The sequence below is a fragment of the Numida meleagris genome, chromosome 5 (assembly GCF_002078875.1).
Source record: "Numida meleagris isolate 19003 breed g44 Domestic line chromosome 5, NumMel1.0, whole genome shotgun sequence".
NCBI classification, from domain to species: Eukaryota; Metazoa; Chordata; class Aves; order Galliformes; family Numididae; genus Numida; species Numida meleagris.
Genome location: NC_034413.1, coordinates 25,725 through 40,548, shown reverse-complemented (window position 1 = coordinate 40,548; position 14,824 = coordinate 25,725). Strand labels below are relative to the sequence as shown.

The window sequence follows — 14,824 nt, the reverse complement described above, 5'->3', positions numbered from 1 at the left end:
TTTGGACCTGCTTCGAAAGCTGGACACTCACAAGTCCATGGGGCCAGATGGATTGCACCCTAGAGTGCTGAGGGAGTTGCTGGATATGGTTGCCAAGCCACTCTTCATCATCCTTCAGCAGTCCTGGCTAACCAGGGATGTCTCAGTGGGCTGGAGACTGTCAAATGTGACAGCCATCTTTGGAAAGGGCCAGAAAGATGATCATGGCAGCTATGGATCTATCAGTCTCACCTCGGTGCCAGGGAAGGTTATGGAACAGTAACTCTCAGTGGACTCTCAGGAGCCATCATGGATCAATTAAAGGTCAGCCAGGGGATCAGGCCCAGTCAGCGTGGGTTCATGAATGGTAGATCCTGTTTGATGAACCTGATTTTGTTCTATGACAAGGTGACCCCCTTAGTGGATGAAGGCAAGGCTGTCAGTGTGGTCTACCTGGACTTCAGTAAGGCCTTTGACACTGTCCCCCACAGCATCCTTGTGGAGAAGCTGGCTGCCCATGGTTTGGATGGGCATACACTCTGCTGGGTGAAATACTGTCTGGATGGCCAGGCCCAAAGAGTTGTTGTCAGTGAAGTTAAATCCAGTTGGCGGCCAGTCACGAGCGATGTCCCCCAGGGCTCGGTGCTGGGGCCAAGCCTGTTCAACATCTTTATCAATGATCTTATGAGGGGATTGAGTGCACCCTCAGTAAAGTTTGCAGACGACACCAAGTTGGGAGTGTTGATCTGCCAGAGGGCAGAAAGGCTTTACAGAGGGACCTGGATAGACTGGAACAATGGGCCAAGGTAAACTATGAGTTTCAATAGGGCCAAGTGTCGGGTCCTGCATTTTGGTCACAACAACTCCTGGCATCCCTACAGACTTGGGGAAGAGAGGCTGGAAAGCTGCCTGACAGAAAGGGACCTTGGTGTGCTGATGGACAGTCAGCTGAATATGAGGCAGCAGTGTGCCCAGGTGGCCAAGAAGGCCAATGGCATCCTGGCTTGGATCAGGAATGGGGTGGTGAGCAGGACTAGGGAAGTCATCCTGCCCCTGTACTTGGCATTGGTGAGGCCTCACCTTGAGTAGTGTTCAGTTTTGGGTGCCTGAGTACAGAAAGGACATTGAGGTGCTGGAGCAGGTCCAAAGAAGGGCAATAAGGCTGGGGAAGGGCTTGGAGAATATGCCCTATGAAGAGAGGCTGAAGGTACTGGGGCTGTTTAGACTGGGGAAGAGGAGGCTCTGAGGGGTGATCTTATTGCTCTTTTCAAATACCTGAAAGGTGATTGCAGGTGAGAGCAGGGCTGGTCTCTTATCACTGATGACAGGTGACAGGATAAGGGGAAATGGCCTCAAGTTGCGCCAGGGGAGGTTTAGGTTGGGTATCAGGAAAAACTTCTTTACAGAAAGGGTTGTTAAGCACTGGAACAGGCTCCACAGGGTGGTGGTTGAGTCACCATCCCTGAATGTGTTTAAAAACCGTTTGGATGTGGTGCTTGGGGACATGATTTAGCTGTGGCTTGTTAGAGTTAGGGTAGTATGGTTAGGTTGCGGTTGAACAGGATGATCTTGAAGGGCGTCTCCAACCTGAGCAATTCTATGATTCTACGATTTGTCCGTGCTTTGGGATTTCTATCTGTAAAATAGAAGGATCCAAATATTGCCCAGACTTTCTAGAACTACTGCAAGGATAGAAATCTGTAAGAAATTTAAGTACAGGATTATATAATGGTATTTGAAGTTGGAAAAACCTTGTCTTTATGGATGTTGATGTTGCTTCATATGCAAATCCGTTGCACTATATTATATTTAATTATAGTTGTTGGGAAAACATTCTCACACTGTGGTAGTTTTATTATGGCTACCAGACTTAATATATTGCCTTAATCTTAGGTAAATTTTTTGCTTGGGAATGGGAAATATCTGGATTTTCTATAGGTTCACCATTTAGGTCATTTTTGCTTGAGTCTAAGCAGACAAATCTATCTCAAGCACATTTTTTTCTTTCCTTTAGGGAGACTGGCTCTTCCTTTATTGAAACGTCTAAGTCTATCTACATCAAAGCTGAACAGCTTGGCTATTGGACTACGTCAGATTGCAGCATCCTCACAGGACAGTGTCGGCCGCATAATTCGGAGAACAAGAATAGCAAAAGACCTGGAGTTGGAGCAGGTGACAGTGCCTATTGGGGTTCTTCTCGTGATTTTTGAGTCCCGTCCTGACTGTCTCCCACAGGTATGTAAGGAGGGCAGTCTACTCTGCTAGGAGTTCTTTGATAACAAAAGAAAGCATATTTCTGCTGATGAATTACTGGGAGGCTACAGAAGGGCTTTCCTCAAAAGACTTTTGTTTGGATTCTTCCAAAATGAATTTTGTTAGTCACCTTATTCTTTCTACAGACAAGTTCTTGGGATTTGTTTCTGCAGTGTTGAGAGTTATTCAGGGTTGTTTTTCAATAACCCAGTACACAGAAGGAGTTAGCTTGCATTCAGATGATGCGGTTCCTGCACGTATCTTACAAACATAAGTTCCTTGCTTAACTTGCAACTTAGAAGGTTCCTTCCAGTAAACACTTGTTTGTCCATGCTGAATGCAGCTGAACTGCAGGATAGGATTAAACATCAACTATTTAATAAAGATTCTTAATAACAAACTGTAACTGTTAGGAATACGTGTTAAAAAATGTAGCACAGAAAGCGTGGAAGTTCTAGGCTTTGAGTAGTCTGTCCTTTACTGATACTGCATGCCTGCAGTGAGGCAAAATTAGAGCTTTTACTTAGTTCTTGAGAGATGGGTGTGAGGAAAAGCAGTGGTTTAAAGTGGTGGTTTAAGTTCTTTACTGAAGTTGTGGAAAAAATAGTGAAAATTTCAAGTGGTGTACTGTAAGTGAGTGTCATTCATCATATGTCAGGAGTAAGGCAGGTATCTTACAGGTAAATACTTTCATCTGCAGAGCTGCGTAGCAGAAATATTGCTGTGATTAAATGCTAATATAATGCATGAAAGCATGGGATCTGGACTAAGGCTGCATAAGCAATTTTGATCTTATTTTCTAATCCCTGACTGCTGAGCAACTGTAGTAGATTTTAAAAAGCAAACAAAAAGCTTCCTTATTATTTTCCATATTTAATGCTAGGTCTTATTCTAAGAACATCTTTTGTGGACTGGTTCCTATAGGTTGCAGGAAATCGAGTTGTTGCTCTGAAGTATAGTCATGCTCTACTATCATTTAAAGGGAATTAACTGTTTTGAAACCCTTTGCCCTCTGTTCTCCTTTTAATCGTGAATATATACATATTTGTTATATCTTCATTCTTTATCTCAAATCATTTTGATGGCCTAACTTTTAATCTTATGTTTGCAAACTGGAATTATTTATTTAAGCAAGCTTATCTTCTTGGCTTTCCCTTGTGACGCCAATCTTTGGAGAGGCAGACACTTAAGATACAGTGAAATTGGTTTTTAATGTCTAGTTTTAAAAGCTAAAGATGCATGATACGGGGTACAGAAAGATTCCTACACCGTTTTACTTTATCTTTCTGAAATATTCCTTGTTTTTCAATATTCTTTTCGGATTGTGGACAGCAGAATGAGTTAGAGTATCAAATATGAAGAGATTGTTCTTACCCAGGCAACAGTAGTAGGGAAAAGGAGTTGGTCTGAGGATATGTAACTGATAGACTTAATGTCCTTCTTTGACAAACGGATCACTTGGTGGATAAGGAATTGGCTGCATGTTTGCACTCAAAGAGTTGCAGTCAGTGGTTTGATGCCCAGGTGGAGACCAGTGATGAGTGGTGTCTCAAGGCTGTGCCATGGGACTGGTCTTATTTAACATCTTTGTCAGTGACCCGGACAGTAGGATCGAGTGTGCCCACAGCAGGTTCACAGATGACACCAAGCTGAGTGGTTCATTCAACACACCGGTAGGAAGGGACGCCATCCAGAGGGCATGGACAAGCTTGAGAGGGGGCCTTCGTGAACCTCATGAAGTTCAACAAGGCAAGGGCCTGCACTTGGGTCAAGGCAATACCAAATATGAATACAGGCTGGATAATGAATGGATTGAGAGTAGCCCTGCAGAGAAGGACTTGGGGGTACTGGGGAATGAAAAATTCTAAGTGACCTGACAATGTGTACTTGCAGCCCGGAAAGCCAATCGCATCCTTGGCCGCATCAAAAGAAGTGTGGCCAGAAGGTCAGTGAAAGTGATTCTCCCCCTATACTCTGCTCTTGTGAGAACTCATTTGGAGTACTGCACTGAGCTTTGGACCCTCCAAGATAAGAAGGACACGGACTTGTTAGGAGTGGGTCCAGAGGAGGGCCACAAAGATGCTCGGAGGGCTGGAGCAGCTCTCCTATGAAGACAGCTGAGAGAGCTAGGGTTGTTCAGCCTGGAGAAGAGAAGGCTCTGGGGAGACCTTACAGCAGTCTTTCAATAGTTAAAGGAGGCCTATAGGAAAGATGGACAGAGATTCTTTATTAGGGATTGCTCTGATAGGACAAGGGGTAATGGTTTTAAGCCAAAAAAAGGGGTAGGTTTAGATCAATATAAGGAAGAAGCTAGTCGCTATGAAGGTGGTGAGGCACTGCAACAGGATGCCTGAGGAAGTTGTGGATGCCCCATCCCTGGAAGTGCTAAAGGCCAGGCTGGATGGGCGTTTGGGCAACCTGATCTAGTGGAGGTGTCCCTGCCTACTGCAGTGGGATTGGAACTAAATAATCTTTAAGATCCTTTTCAATCCAGACCATTCTGTGAAGTTGATAGTTATATTCTTTCCGTGAAGATATATGATTTCCATTGGTAATTTCAGATGCTTTTTTTTTTCTCTAAACAATCTGGAGAGGGGGTGATTTTGTTCTCTAAAGGAATGCATGCTGTTTTTTTCAAATAGGTGGACAAATTGTGAGATCACTCTGAATGGGTTTGGAGTGAGGAAGACAACTAAAGGAATGCAGAAGTAAAGTGAGACTGGAAAGAGCTTTATCATGTCTGTCATACTCCTAGCTGTTAAAAAAAAATCACATGCACTTCCCCACCTCTTTAAAGAGGCTTTCAATGTAGCATCTGAAGGCTGGACAGATAAGGCTTATATTTTGAACAGTGGTAATTTTTCATCTAACTTCCAAAAAGGAGTTACCTTTCTGGAGCTGCTTTTTTTTTCTTTTTCTTTTCTTTTTTGTAGTTCACAGAATCACAGAATTGTAAGGGTTGGAAGGGACCTCTGGAGATCAAGTCCAACTCCCCTGCTAAAGCAGGGGTCTCTTCAACATCTTTATCAATGACATAGACGATGGAATTGAGTGCACCCTCAGCAAGTTTGCAGGCAGCACCAAACTGAGCGGTGCAGTCGATACATTGGAGGGAAGGGAAGCCATCCAGAGGGACCTGGGCAGGCTGGAAAAGTGGGCCCATGTGAACCTAATGAGGTTCAACAAGACCAAGTGCAAAGTGTTGCACTTGAGCTGGAGCAATCCCAGGTATTTATACAAACTAGGGGAAGAACTCCTTGAGAGCAGCCCTGTGGAGAAGGACTTGGGGGTTCTGGTGGATGAGAAGCTGGACGTGAGCCAGCAGTGTGCGCTGGCAGCCCAGAAGGCTAACTCTGTTCTGGGCTGCATTAAAAGAGGAGTGGCTAGCAGGGAGAGGGAGGGGATTGTCCCCCTCTACTCGGCTCTTGTGAGGCCCCATCTGGAGTAGTGCATCCAGGCCTGGGGCCCCCAGCACAAGAAAGACATGGAGCTCTTGGAATGAGTTCCGAGGAGGCCAGCAAGATGATCAGAGGGCTGGAGCACCTCTCCTGTGAAGAAAGGTTGGGGGAACTGGGTTTGTTTAGTTTGGAGAAGAGAAGGCTCCAGGGAGACCTCCCTGTGGCCTTTGAATACTTGAAGGGAGCATATAAACAGGAGGGGGAACGATTGTTCACAAGGGTGGATAGTGATAGGAGAAGGGGGAATGGTTTTAAACTGAGACTGGGGAGGTTTAGGTTAGATGTTAGGAGGAAGTTTTTCACTGAGAGGGTGGTGACGTGCTGGAGCAGATTGCCCAAGGAGGTTGCGGATGCCCCATCCCTGGAGGCATTCAAGGCCAGGCTGGACGTGGCTCTGGGCAGCCTGGTCTAGTGGTTGGTGACCCTGCCCACAGCAGGGGGATTGAAACTCGATGATTTTTGAGGTCCTTTTCAACCCAGGCCATTCTGTGATTCTATGATTCTATGGAAGCAGATTCCCCAGAGAGGGTTGCACAGGAGAGCATCTAGATGGATTTTGAATATCTCCAGAAAATGAGACTCCACTACCTCTCTGGGCAGCCTTTTCCAATTCTCTGTCACCTTCACAGTACAGAAGTTCTTCCTCGTGTTTGTTTGCAACTTCCTGCATTGCAGTTTTTGCCCGTTACCCCTCATTCTGTCACTGACAACAGTCTGGCCCCGTCCACTTGACTCCCACACTTCAGATATTTCTGAATAATGGTAAGCTCACCTCACAGTTTTCTCCAGGCTGAACAGTCCCAGGTCTCTAAGATTTTCCTTGTACAAAAGATGCTCCAGACCCCTAGTCATCTTTGTGGCCCTTTGATGGACTCTCTGTAGAAGATCCTTGCCTTTTTTGAATGGAGAGCCCAGAACTGGATGCAGTACTCCATATGTGACCTCATCAGGGCAGAGTAGAGGGGGAGGATAACCTCACTCAGCCTGCTGGCCATGCTGTTTTTGACACACCCTACGATACCATTGGCTGTCTTGGCCACAAGGGCACATTGCCTCAAGGGCTCATCGCCAGCCCATTGTCACCAGGACTCCTAAGTCCTTCTCCTCAGAGCTCCTTTACAGCAGGTCATCCACTAACCTGTACTGGTACATGCGGTTATTCCTCCCCAGGTGCAGGACCCTATGCTTCATCTTGTTGAAGTTCATCGAGTTCCTCTCTGCCCAGCTCACCAGTCTGTCCAGGTCCAGTTGTACTGCTGAATTCAAATGTTCAGTTGTCCTGTTTTATTGCTGGACTCAAAATATGTGAAATTTAGTGCCATAAACAGCAAGACAACAAGGTCAATAAGTTCCTTCTGACTATAAATGTGAAAGCAATGTGATAAAGTTGGTGCTGGGCCTGCTGTCTCGACTTCTTTGCTTCCCTCCCCACTTATCTCAAGTAGTGTTGTCTACCTATGGTATTTGTGTTTTAGACAGCACAATGAAAATGTTCTTCATAGGAAGAGCTTATTAGTTACTTCCAGTCAGGATGACTAGAAACAAGAGTTCTTGCTAATGGAATTATTTTATACAGCTACTCAATTCATGCCAGAGCCTCTGTCCAAGGTTTCCTCTGACTTACTCAACTGCAGTCTCCCTCTGCCAGTAGTGCACCGAAAACTGAAGTTTGTGCCTGAAGTGTTAAGATACTTCATTTCTGGAGTTATATGTTCTGTTAGTTGGCACTGTAGATTGACATCGAGTAAGAACAGAATTCAGAATTCTGTTCTAACCCTATTTTGCAGATGTTATTCTCAGAGAAGAGGCGTATCACTTATTTTCCTGTTTGTCTTTCTGTCTTCACGTTCCTTTCTGACAGGTGTCTGCTTTGGCTATTGCTAGTGGAAATGGTTTGCTACTTAAAGGAGGGAAAGAGGCAGCTTATAGCAATCAAATCCTTCATCATCTGACACAAGAAGCGCTTTCCATTCATGGAGTCAAAGATGCAGTGCAACTGGTAAGTGTCTAGAATTAAATCAACAATATTTTGCTATGTATAAGAAGAACAGGTGGAGCTTGAGACTTCAAACTATGGACCACTTGTATCACAACTTCCACAGGTGAATACAAGAGAGGAAGTAGAAGATCTCTGCCGTTTGGATAAGCTGATAGATCTAATCATTCCACGTGGTTCATCCCAGCTAGTCAGAAATATACAGAAAGCTGCAAAGGGAATCCCTGTGATGGGACACAGCGAAGGAATCTGTCATGTGTATGTGGACACGGATGCCAGTGTTGAAAAGGTCACGCGAATAAGTAAGCAGTTAGAGGGTGACTTGAATTGTGGGTGTAACTGAGCTTCATATTTGGAATATGTGATGTGATTATCATGATTTCTAATTCGTGTGCTGTTCAAAATTTTTGCTACGTAACCAATTCTCTACTCTTAAACCTCAGTCAGAGACTCCAAGTGTGAATATCCTGCTGCCTGTAATGCTCTGGAAACACTGTTAATTCATCGAGACTTGCTGAGAACCCCGTTGTTTGATCAGATCATAGACATGTTGAGAGTAGAACAGGTTAGTCATGTATACTTGTGTTTTTTATTTGTCCTGTTTTACTTCTTAACATTTTTGAAGCATTTTGTCTGGCTGACATAGCCCTATGTAGTTTTGTGATGACATAACACTTTAGTTATCCATGTGTCTCTTTGTAGATGCAAATTAACTTAATGGAGAACTTTCTTGGTTTCTCCACACAACCCCAAGCTTTTCCATAGAAATGGTCAGGAAGTGGCTTCTTTAGGACAGCTGTGTGCCATTCCTGGGATACAGATACTTCCTTTTACATACCCCCAAAATTGTTCCACCATGGAAGAGCACATCCACAACCCTTCCTCTGCTCCTCTTAATTTTGACTTAATTGCTTGTAACCTCCTAGACCTAAAGCCTGTTCTTATTGAATCTATTCACTCACCTTCTTACTTCAGTCAATTTCCATTTTGTTTTTCTTCTTTTTGAATCTGCTTCATCCACAATTTTTTAAAACCTTTCATCTTGTGTGCCTTTATTCCCACCTGTTTTCCCTCCTGTTATGTCACAGGAACAGTGAAAGGCCACTGTATGACTTAAATGGCTTGACATGAGTAATTTTTTTGCCAGTAAAGGTAGTAGAGATGCATCAGGAGTTAAATATTTGTTGAGTACTTTGAATTGCATATTAAACAAGGATTTTTCATGCAGCAGCATGTATTTGACAGTGTTTGGGCACTAATTAATGCAGGAAAATGGGGTGAAATAGGCCCTGTGTTTTGATGACATTAAAAGGATTGTACTAAGAGAAGCTGGCCTTTGTATATAGTCAGGAGCAAGTCCTCACCCAATGGATTTTTTTTACATCTTTTTTGGTTGTATTTTGGGAAGGGTTTAGTGAAGAATATATCTCTGGATTTTGGAGGGGAGGAACGTGAGGACTGGTGCACTTCCACCACCACATAACTGCCCCCAGCCCTTAATGTAGTGGGGAGGATGTGATGATACTGCTGTCTGATCTGACTAGACAACACGAAACCTGCAAATGTTGGGCAGGATTACACAAGGAACGTAATTTGTAGTTTTATGAGGAAAATGCTATCTTACAGATGCTTCTCTTAAAAGCCTTCAAATGTTAGGGATTTAGTCCTAAATTTCAAATTTTGTTCCCCTTTTAGCAGACTTGTAAAACTTATTTCTCATTTATGTTTGTCCTGTCAAAATTTCCTTCGTTTCAATTTCATAGGGATTTCTCTGCTGTATCAGTTATATAGTATTATAGAATAATAAAATATACTGATTTGTAAGACCCCCAAGAATCAGAAGTCCAACCCTGGCTCCACACAGCACCACCCAAACCCTATATTTGAGAGCGATGTCCAAACGCTCCTTGAGCTCCAGCAGCTCGGGGCCATGCCCACTGCCCTGGGGAGCCTGTGCTCTGCCTATCGCCCTCTGGTTCAGAACCTTTCCCTAACACCCACTCTGACCCTCCCCTGACACAGCTGCATGCAGTTCCCTTGGGCCTTATCACTGTTCCCAGAAAGTAGAGCTCAGCGCCTGCCCCTCCACGCCCCTATGTCATTGTTTAGGTATCTTGGCTGTTAAGATTAAGCTCAGAGGTTGATGATGCATTAGATTTTCTTTATAAGGTACTTAAAAAATCTGTGTGAGTACTTGTCTTGTTTTGGACACTAATTCTTTTGTGTCTGAAACAAATGCTTCAGAGGGTGCTGGTGCTAGTTTACAAAATAAAAGGATAAAAGTAGATAGACTTTTGTAGATGAGACAAGGACATTTCCTGTAGTTACTGTTTGCACTACACTTGCTGCCTGAAAATACAGGTACACAAGCTGGGTGCAGTGATACAGCTGTTTTGCCACTAGTGTTGTACTGTCCTCCTGCCAGATGTCTTTCTCTCTAGGTAATGCAGTTGCTCTAAATAATTTAAAATGAGCCCTGAACTAGGAGCATGTCATGATAGACAGTCAACGTAACATGTCAGCTGTTGTGCCTTATTGCTAGTTATATCTGCTAAGGCTCTGAAAATTTAGGGTAATTTTTCTTGCGTTGCACGTCATGAATGTTTGATACACAAATATGTTTTAATCCCAGTCAGCAGCTAATCATCCAATTCATCACTCACTTCCCCCCTGTTGAAGAGGAGCAAGAGCAAGAAAATTCGTGGGTAAAAATATAGTTCAATTAGCAAAGAGGAAGAAGAAAGGAGAAAAACAAATGATGAAAGTGCAATTGCTCACTACCTGCTACTTGTAGACCAGAGCCCAGTCAGTCCCTGAGTAATGTCTGCTTTCCTCAAAACACCTCTCCTCTCAGTTTTTATTGCTGAGTATGACTTTACGTGACATGGAATATTCCTTTGGTTAGTATGGGTCAGTTGTTGTGGCTGTTCCCTCCCAACTTTTTGCACACTCCTGACCTTCTCACTGTGGGGAGAAAGAGAAGGCCTTAGAACTGTCCAAGCACTGTTTAGCAACAGCCAAAACAGTAATTTATTTTTGGCCACAAATCCGAAATGTATCACAATAGGGTCTGGTATGAAGAAAATAAAATCCATCCTAGCCAGACCTGGAGTAACAAGCTGCATATCTACCTGGAAATTGTTGGTATGGTCAGAATCACAACATATTTATGGTGTTGCAGGTGAAGATTCACGCTGGCCCAAAGTTTGCCTCTTACTTGACATTCAGCCCCTCAGAAGTGAAATCTCTCCGCACTGAATATGGGGACCTGGAGTGCTGCATTGAGGTTGTGGACAGTGTCCAAGAGGCTGTTGAACATATCCACAAGTATGGAAGTTCTCACACAGATGTTATCATCACAGAAAATGGTTCGTGACCAGTTTGTTTCTTTTCTTTCTGCTTTGGTTTCACTCTTGGTGCTAGCATAACTACTTACATTGCAATAGTTTCTCTTACCATGGTTCCAGAGTAGGTGTAATTTGCTCTTTCCAGCTAGATTGTTTTGTGTTTCTGGGCCACATCAGGCAGTGTTGCAGGAACATCTGAATTCTGAAGATGTCCTTAGGCCTCTGTGGGATGAATAGGTGAGCTTCTGTGGTGGGAATGGATTGTAGGGAAAATCAGACTGTACCTACTTTGTCTTCCCACGTCATTTCTATGCCTTGCAAACAAGGACCACAGATGTTTTTCCCCCACCTCTCCCAGTGCTTTATTTCTCAGTTCTGCATCTTTAGTTTAAAAGATGCATTTATCTCGGTTCCCAGTTTCTTGCTTCTTTAATGCTATGAAGTTGTGTTCCTCTGTGCTGCTCCCATGTTGTACCTGTTCTACATGCAGTTTGAACACTGTGTCAATTCAAAACATTGCTAGAGCTGCTCCCAGCCAAAAGATGACTCTCAATCCAAGCCTTAAAGCAGATGAGGGTCAGGTGCAGTGAGGTTGTATTGATTTGTGGCTCATGAGTGTGAGACTGAAACAAGCTTGTGCTTCTGTACTTCCGGCAAAGCTTAAATGAGGGGCACCAACAGGCATGCATACATTTGATACTGTAAGCTGCTACCACCAAGAGCTGGTGCATTAGTGATTTACTAGGGTGTGTACGGGAAGTAGACCTGATCTTTAGTGTTGGTGTTATTGCTAAGGGTGACTGACCTGCAGCTTACAACCTTAGAATTGTGTCCTCTGGAGCACTTAGACTTGCACAAGTCTGCTTGATGGTGCTCCGTTCCTGCATATTTTGTGTTAACCTGGGTTAGTTAGCTGATTTCATGTGGGGTTTCTGCATTCTGTTTCCCTAATCTTATTTGCAATATAAATTTTATACAGGATTTTCCATTATTTGGAACAGTTCTGTGTTTGGAATGATGGAGAGCTGAACGCATAGTTTAACTGTCTGACAGCAAAATGTTACGTGGGGCTTCTCGCCTTTGCCCCAGTCATACAACTAACCTGGTTTGCAGGGTGTAGACTGTAGTTATAATTAGACATCCTTCCACTTTTTTTTCTTATCATTGCAGGCTTCTTGTAACATTTGCAGCTGTGTCTACTTGATAAGAATACTGGGAAGGTGTATACGAACGTGTTTTAATCCAGGCTGTTTAGATACTGTCTGATTATATTACTTGTGAAAGTTCTGCTGTTTTGTTTGTTCACTACATGAGGCTCTGTTTATTGAAGTGCATGATCGTTCTTTACGTAGGATTTTTATTTTCTGCTCTGCTTCTTTCCCAGAGAAAACAGCAGAGTTCTTCCTCCAGCATGTGGACAGCGCTTGTGTTTTCTGGAATGCCAGTACCCGATTCTCTGATGGATATAGATTTGGACTTGGTAAGTGTCGTAGTTTAACCCAGAAGGCAGCTTAGCACCATTCGTCTGTTCGCTCACTTGTGGGACTGGAGAGAGAGCTGGGGGGAGAAAAGGTATAATTAATGGGTTGAGATGAAGACTGTTCCATGGTTGTTTTTTTTCCCCTCCTTTTTCTTTCCTATTAACTATCGATGCACAGCGGAATTGCTTACCACTCACTGACCAATGCACAGCCACTCCCCAAGCAATGGCAGCCCCCGCAGCCAACTCCCCCAGTTTTACTGTTCAGTATGATGTCACATGGCATGAAATATCCCTTCGGATGGTTTGGGTCAGCTGTCCTGGTTCTGCCCTCTCACAGCTTCTTGTGCGCTCCCAGCCTCCTCACTGGTAGGACGGTACAAGAAGCTGAGAAGTCCTCGACATAGTGTGAACGCTACTCAACAATAACTAAAACATCACTGTATTATCAACATTATTTTTCTCCTAAATCCGAAACACAGAACTATACCAGCCACTATTGACAAAATTGACTCTATTCCAGCTGAAAACAGGAGAGTATGGAAGAAAACACTGCAGGGATAACTGTAGGATTTACTGATACGTGGAAAGTGTGGCAAATATTCATCTCAGTCCTGAAAAACATGATTAGTTTCTGATCATACTGCCTAATACAAGGTTTACAGGAATACTGCAGGAAAAACTGAATCCTAGCCCATTCATTCAGGCAGAATATAACAGATAGTTTAATATCTTTTTCCTGCCAGCACTAGCTAATACTGTTGTATAGACAATTTAGCAGTAGGGAGCAAAAATATTTTGGGTCAGTTAAGGTTCTATTCTAAATGCCTACCTTGCTAGCTTCTCTCTCTCTAAAAGGGACGCTGTAGCAGCCAGAAGTATAAACAATTCCATTTTATAATGCAATAGTTAAACTCCCCTAACTAACTTCTCCATGAGGACAGGTTAACATAACTTCTGATGCTGTGGGAGGAATGGAAAAAGACAGGTCAATGAATGGCTTTTTTTCTACATAAGGATGCAAAGCTGTGTAGTACCAAGTTGAATATCTTCTGAGGACTAAGTTTGTCTTGTATATTTTCTGCAGGTGCTGAAGTTGGAATTAGTACTTCTCGTATCCATGCACGTGGACCAGTAGGAATTGAAGGACTCCTAACTACAAAGTGGTTGCTGAGAGGGGACAATCATGTTGTTTCTGACTTCTCAGAGCATGGCAGCATGAAGTATCTTCATGAGAGCCTCCCTCTCCCTCACAGAAATACCAGCTAAGAACACTGGGGAAGAAAGCCAGGGATAAAATGTTTACTGAAGATGTTCAGGCTCCAGTGTGTTCTTGGAGGAGAGAGATTGGTTTTTCATCTTCATGTTCTTAATCCTTGTCCAGTACATGGAATACATTGTGATCCTATCTGTGACATAATTCATTTGTTGCTGCCTCTTGCTATTTCCTTTGATAGTATCTGCAAATAGACCTTGTTTGTCCCAGAGAGACTTCTTCAAAACATACACATACCATAAGGAAAAGTTCAAATGTCTGCTGCATTCTTTTCACCCCGTTGTTCCCTCCGGCAAGTATGCGTGGTGGTGGAGCATACATTTTTTACCTAGGCCTTTGTTTAGTTAAAACATCTGTTTTGTTGAACAAACTTGGTAGCTTTTCTTCAGTCATTGGATCATGGCAGCTCTTGAAAGCTCTAAAGCTTTCATGATTATTTTCTTCGTATTTGATCACACTGTGATTACTATGCATTTGGAACATATCTTTCACTAATGTTTTGACCAAGCAATCTTTTATATCTAATTTTGTCATATTGTTGTATTGTTGACAGTTGTAGGTATCTAACACAATGGTATACAATGTGAATTTTGTTACCTATTTGTACCAGATGTTTATTTCTCATTGGTTTTATATGAAACAATCCCTCTAACCCCATCACCTAGACATAATGCAACTTTGAAGTTTAGAAAAAAAATATCCTTGAATAAAAGCTTCTCCTTATGTACTGAAACAAGTGAACATGCAAGCGCACGCTACAGTCAGAAGCTCTGTGCAGCACTCCAGTGGTTGGGGAAGTTGGAGCATCATGGCAAATCCTTTAGCGTAACCGTGGGGGGCTCTGGGAGTACATTAGGGTGTAGTTGAATACACCTGGGGGGTCCTTGGAGTCCAGTAGGGCACATAGGGAAACCAGTGAAGACCCCTAGAGCGCACTGAGGAGCTGTGAGAGGGTTATAGGGTGGGATGTGTCGAGGGCTCCCTAGAGCATGCTCAGTAGCTCTGGGATGTGTCTGGTTGTCTCTAGAGCTCACT

At 43.4% G+C, this 14,824-nt stretch overlaps 1 protein-coding gene across 6 annotated transcripts in view; it reads left to right on the top strand.

The window, feature by feature from the left end:
• Positions 1 to 14,522, top strand: part of ALDH18A1 (aldehyde dehydrogenase 18 family member A1) — a 38,518-nt gene extending 23,996 nt beyond the window's left edge. For all 6 annotated transcript variants that reach the window (XM_021398817.1, XM_021398813.1, XM_021398814.1 and 3 more), the window contains 7 exons: positions 1,994 to 2,214; positions 7,552 to 7,689; positions 7,793 to 7,988; positions 8,130 to 8,251; positions 10,868 to 11,054; positions 12,418 to 12,513; positions 13,601 to 14,522. In XM_021398817.1, coding sequence (XP_021254492.1) covers positions 1,994 to 2,214; positions 7,552 to 7,689; positions 7,793 to 7,988; positions 8,130 to 8,251; positions 10,868 to 11,054; positions 12,418 to 12,513; positions 13,601 to 13,782 — 1,142 coding nt within the window. In that variant the 3' untranslated portion in view covers positions 13,783 to 14,522. The remainder of the gene's footprint in view (positions 1 to 1,993; positions 2,215 to 7,551; positions 7,690 to 7,792; positions 7,989 to 8,129; positions 8,252 to 10,867; positions 11,055 to 12,417; positions 12,514 to 13,600) is intronic.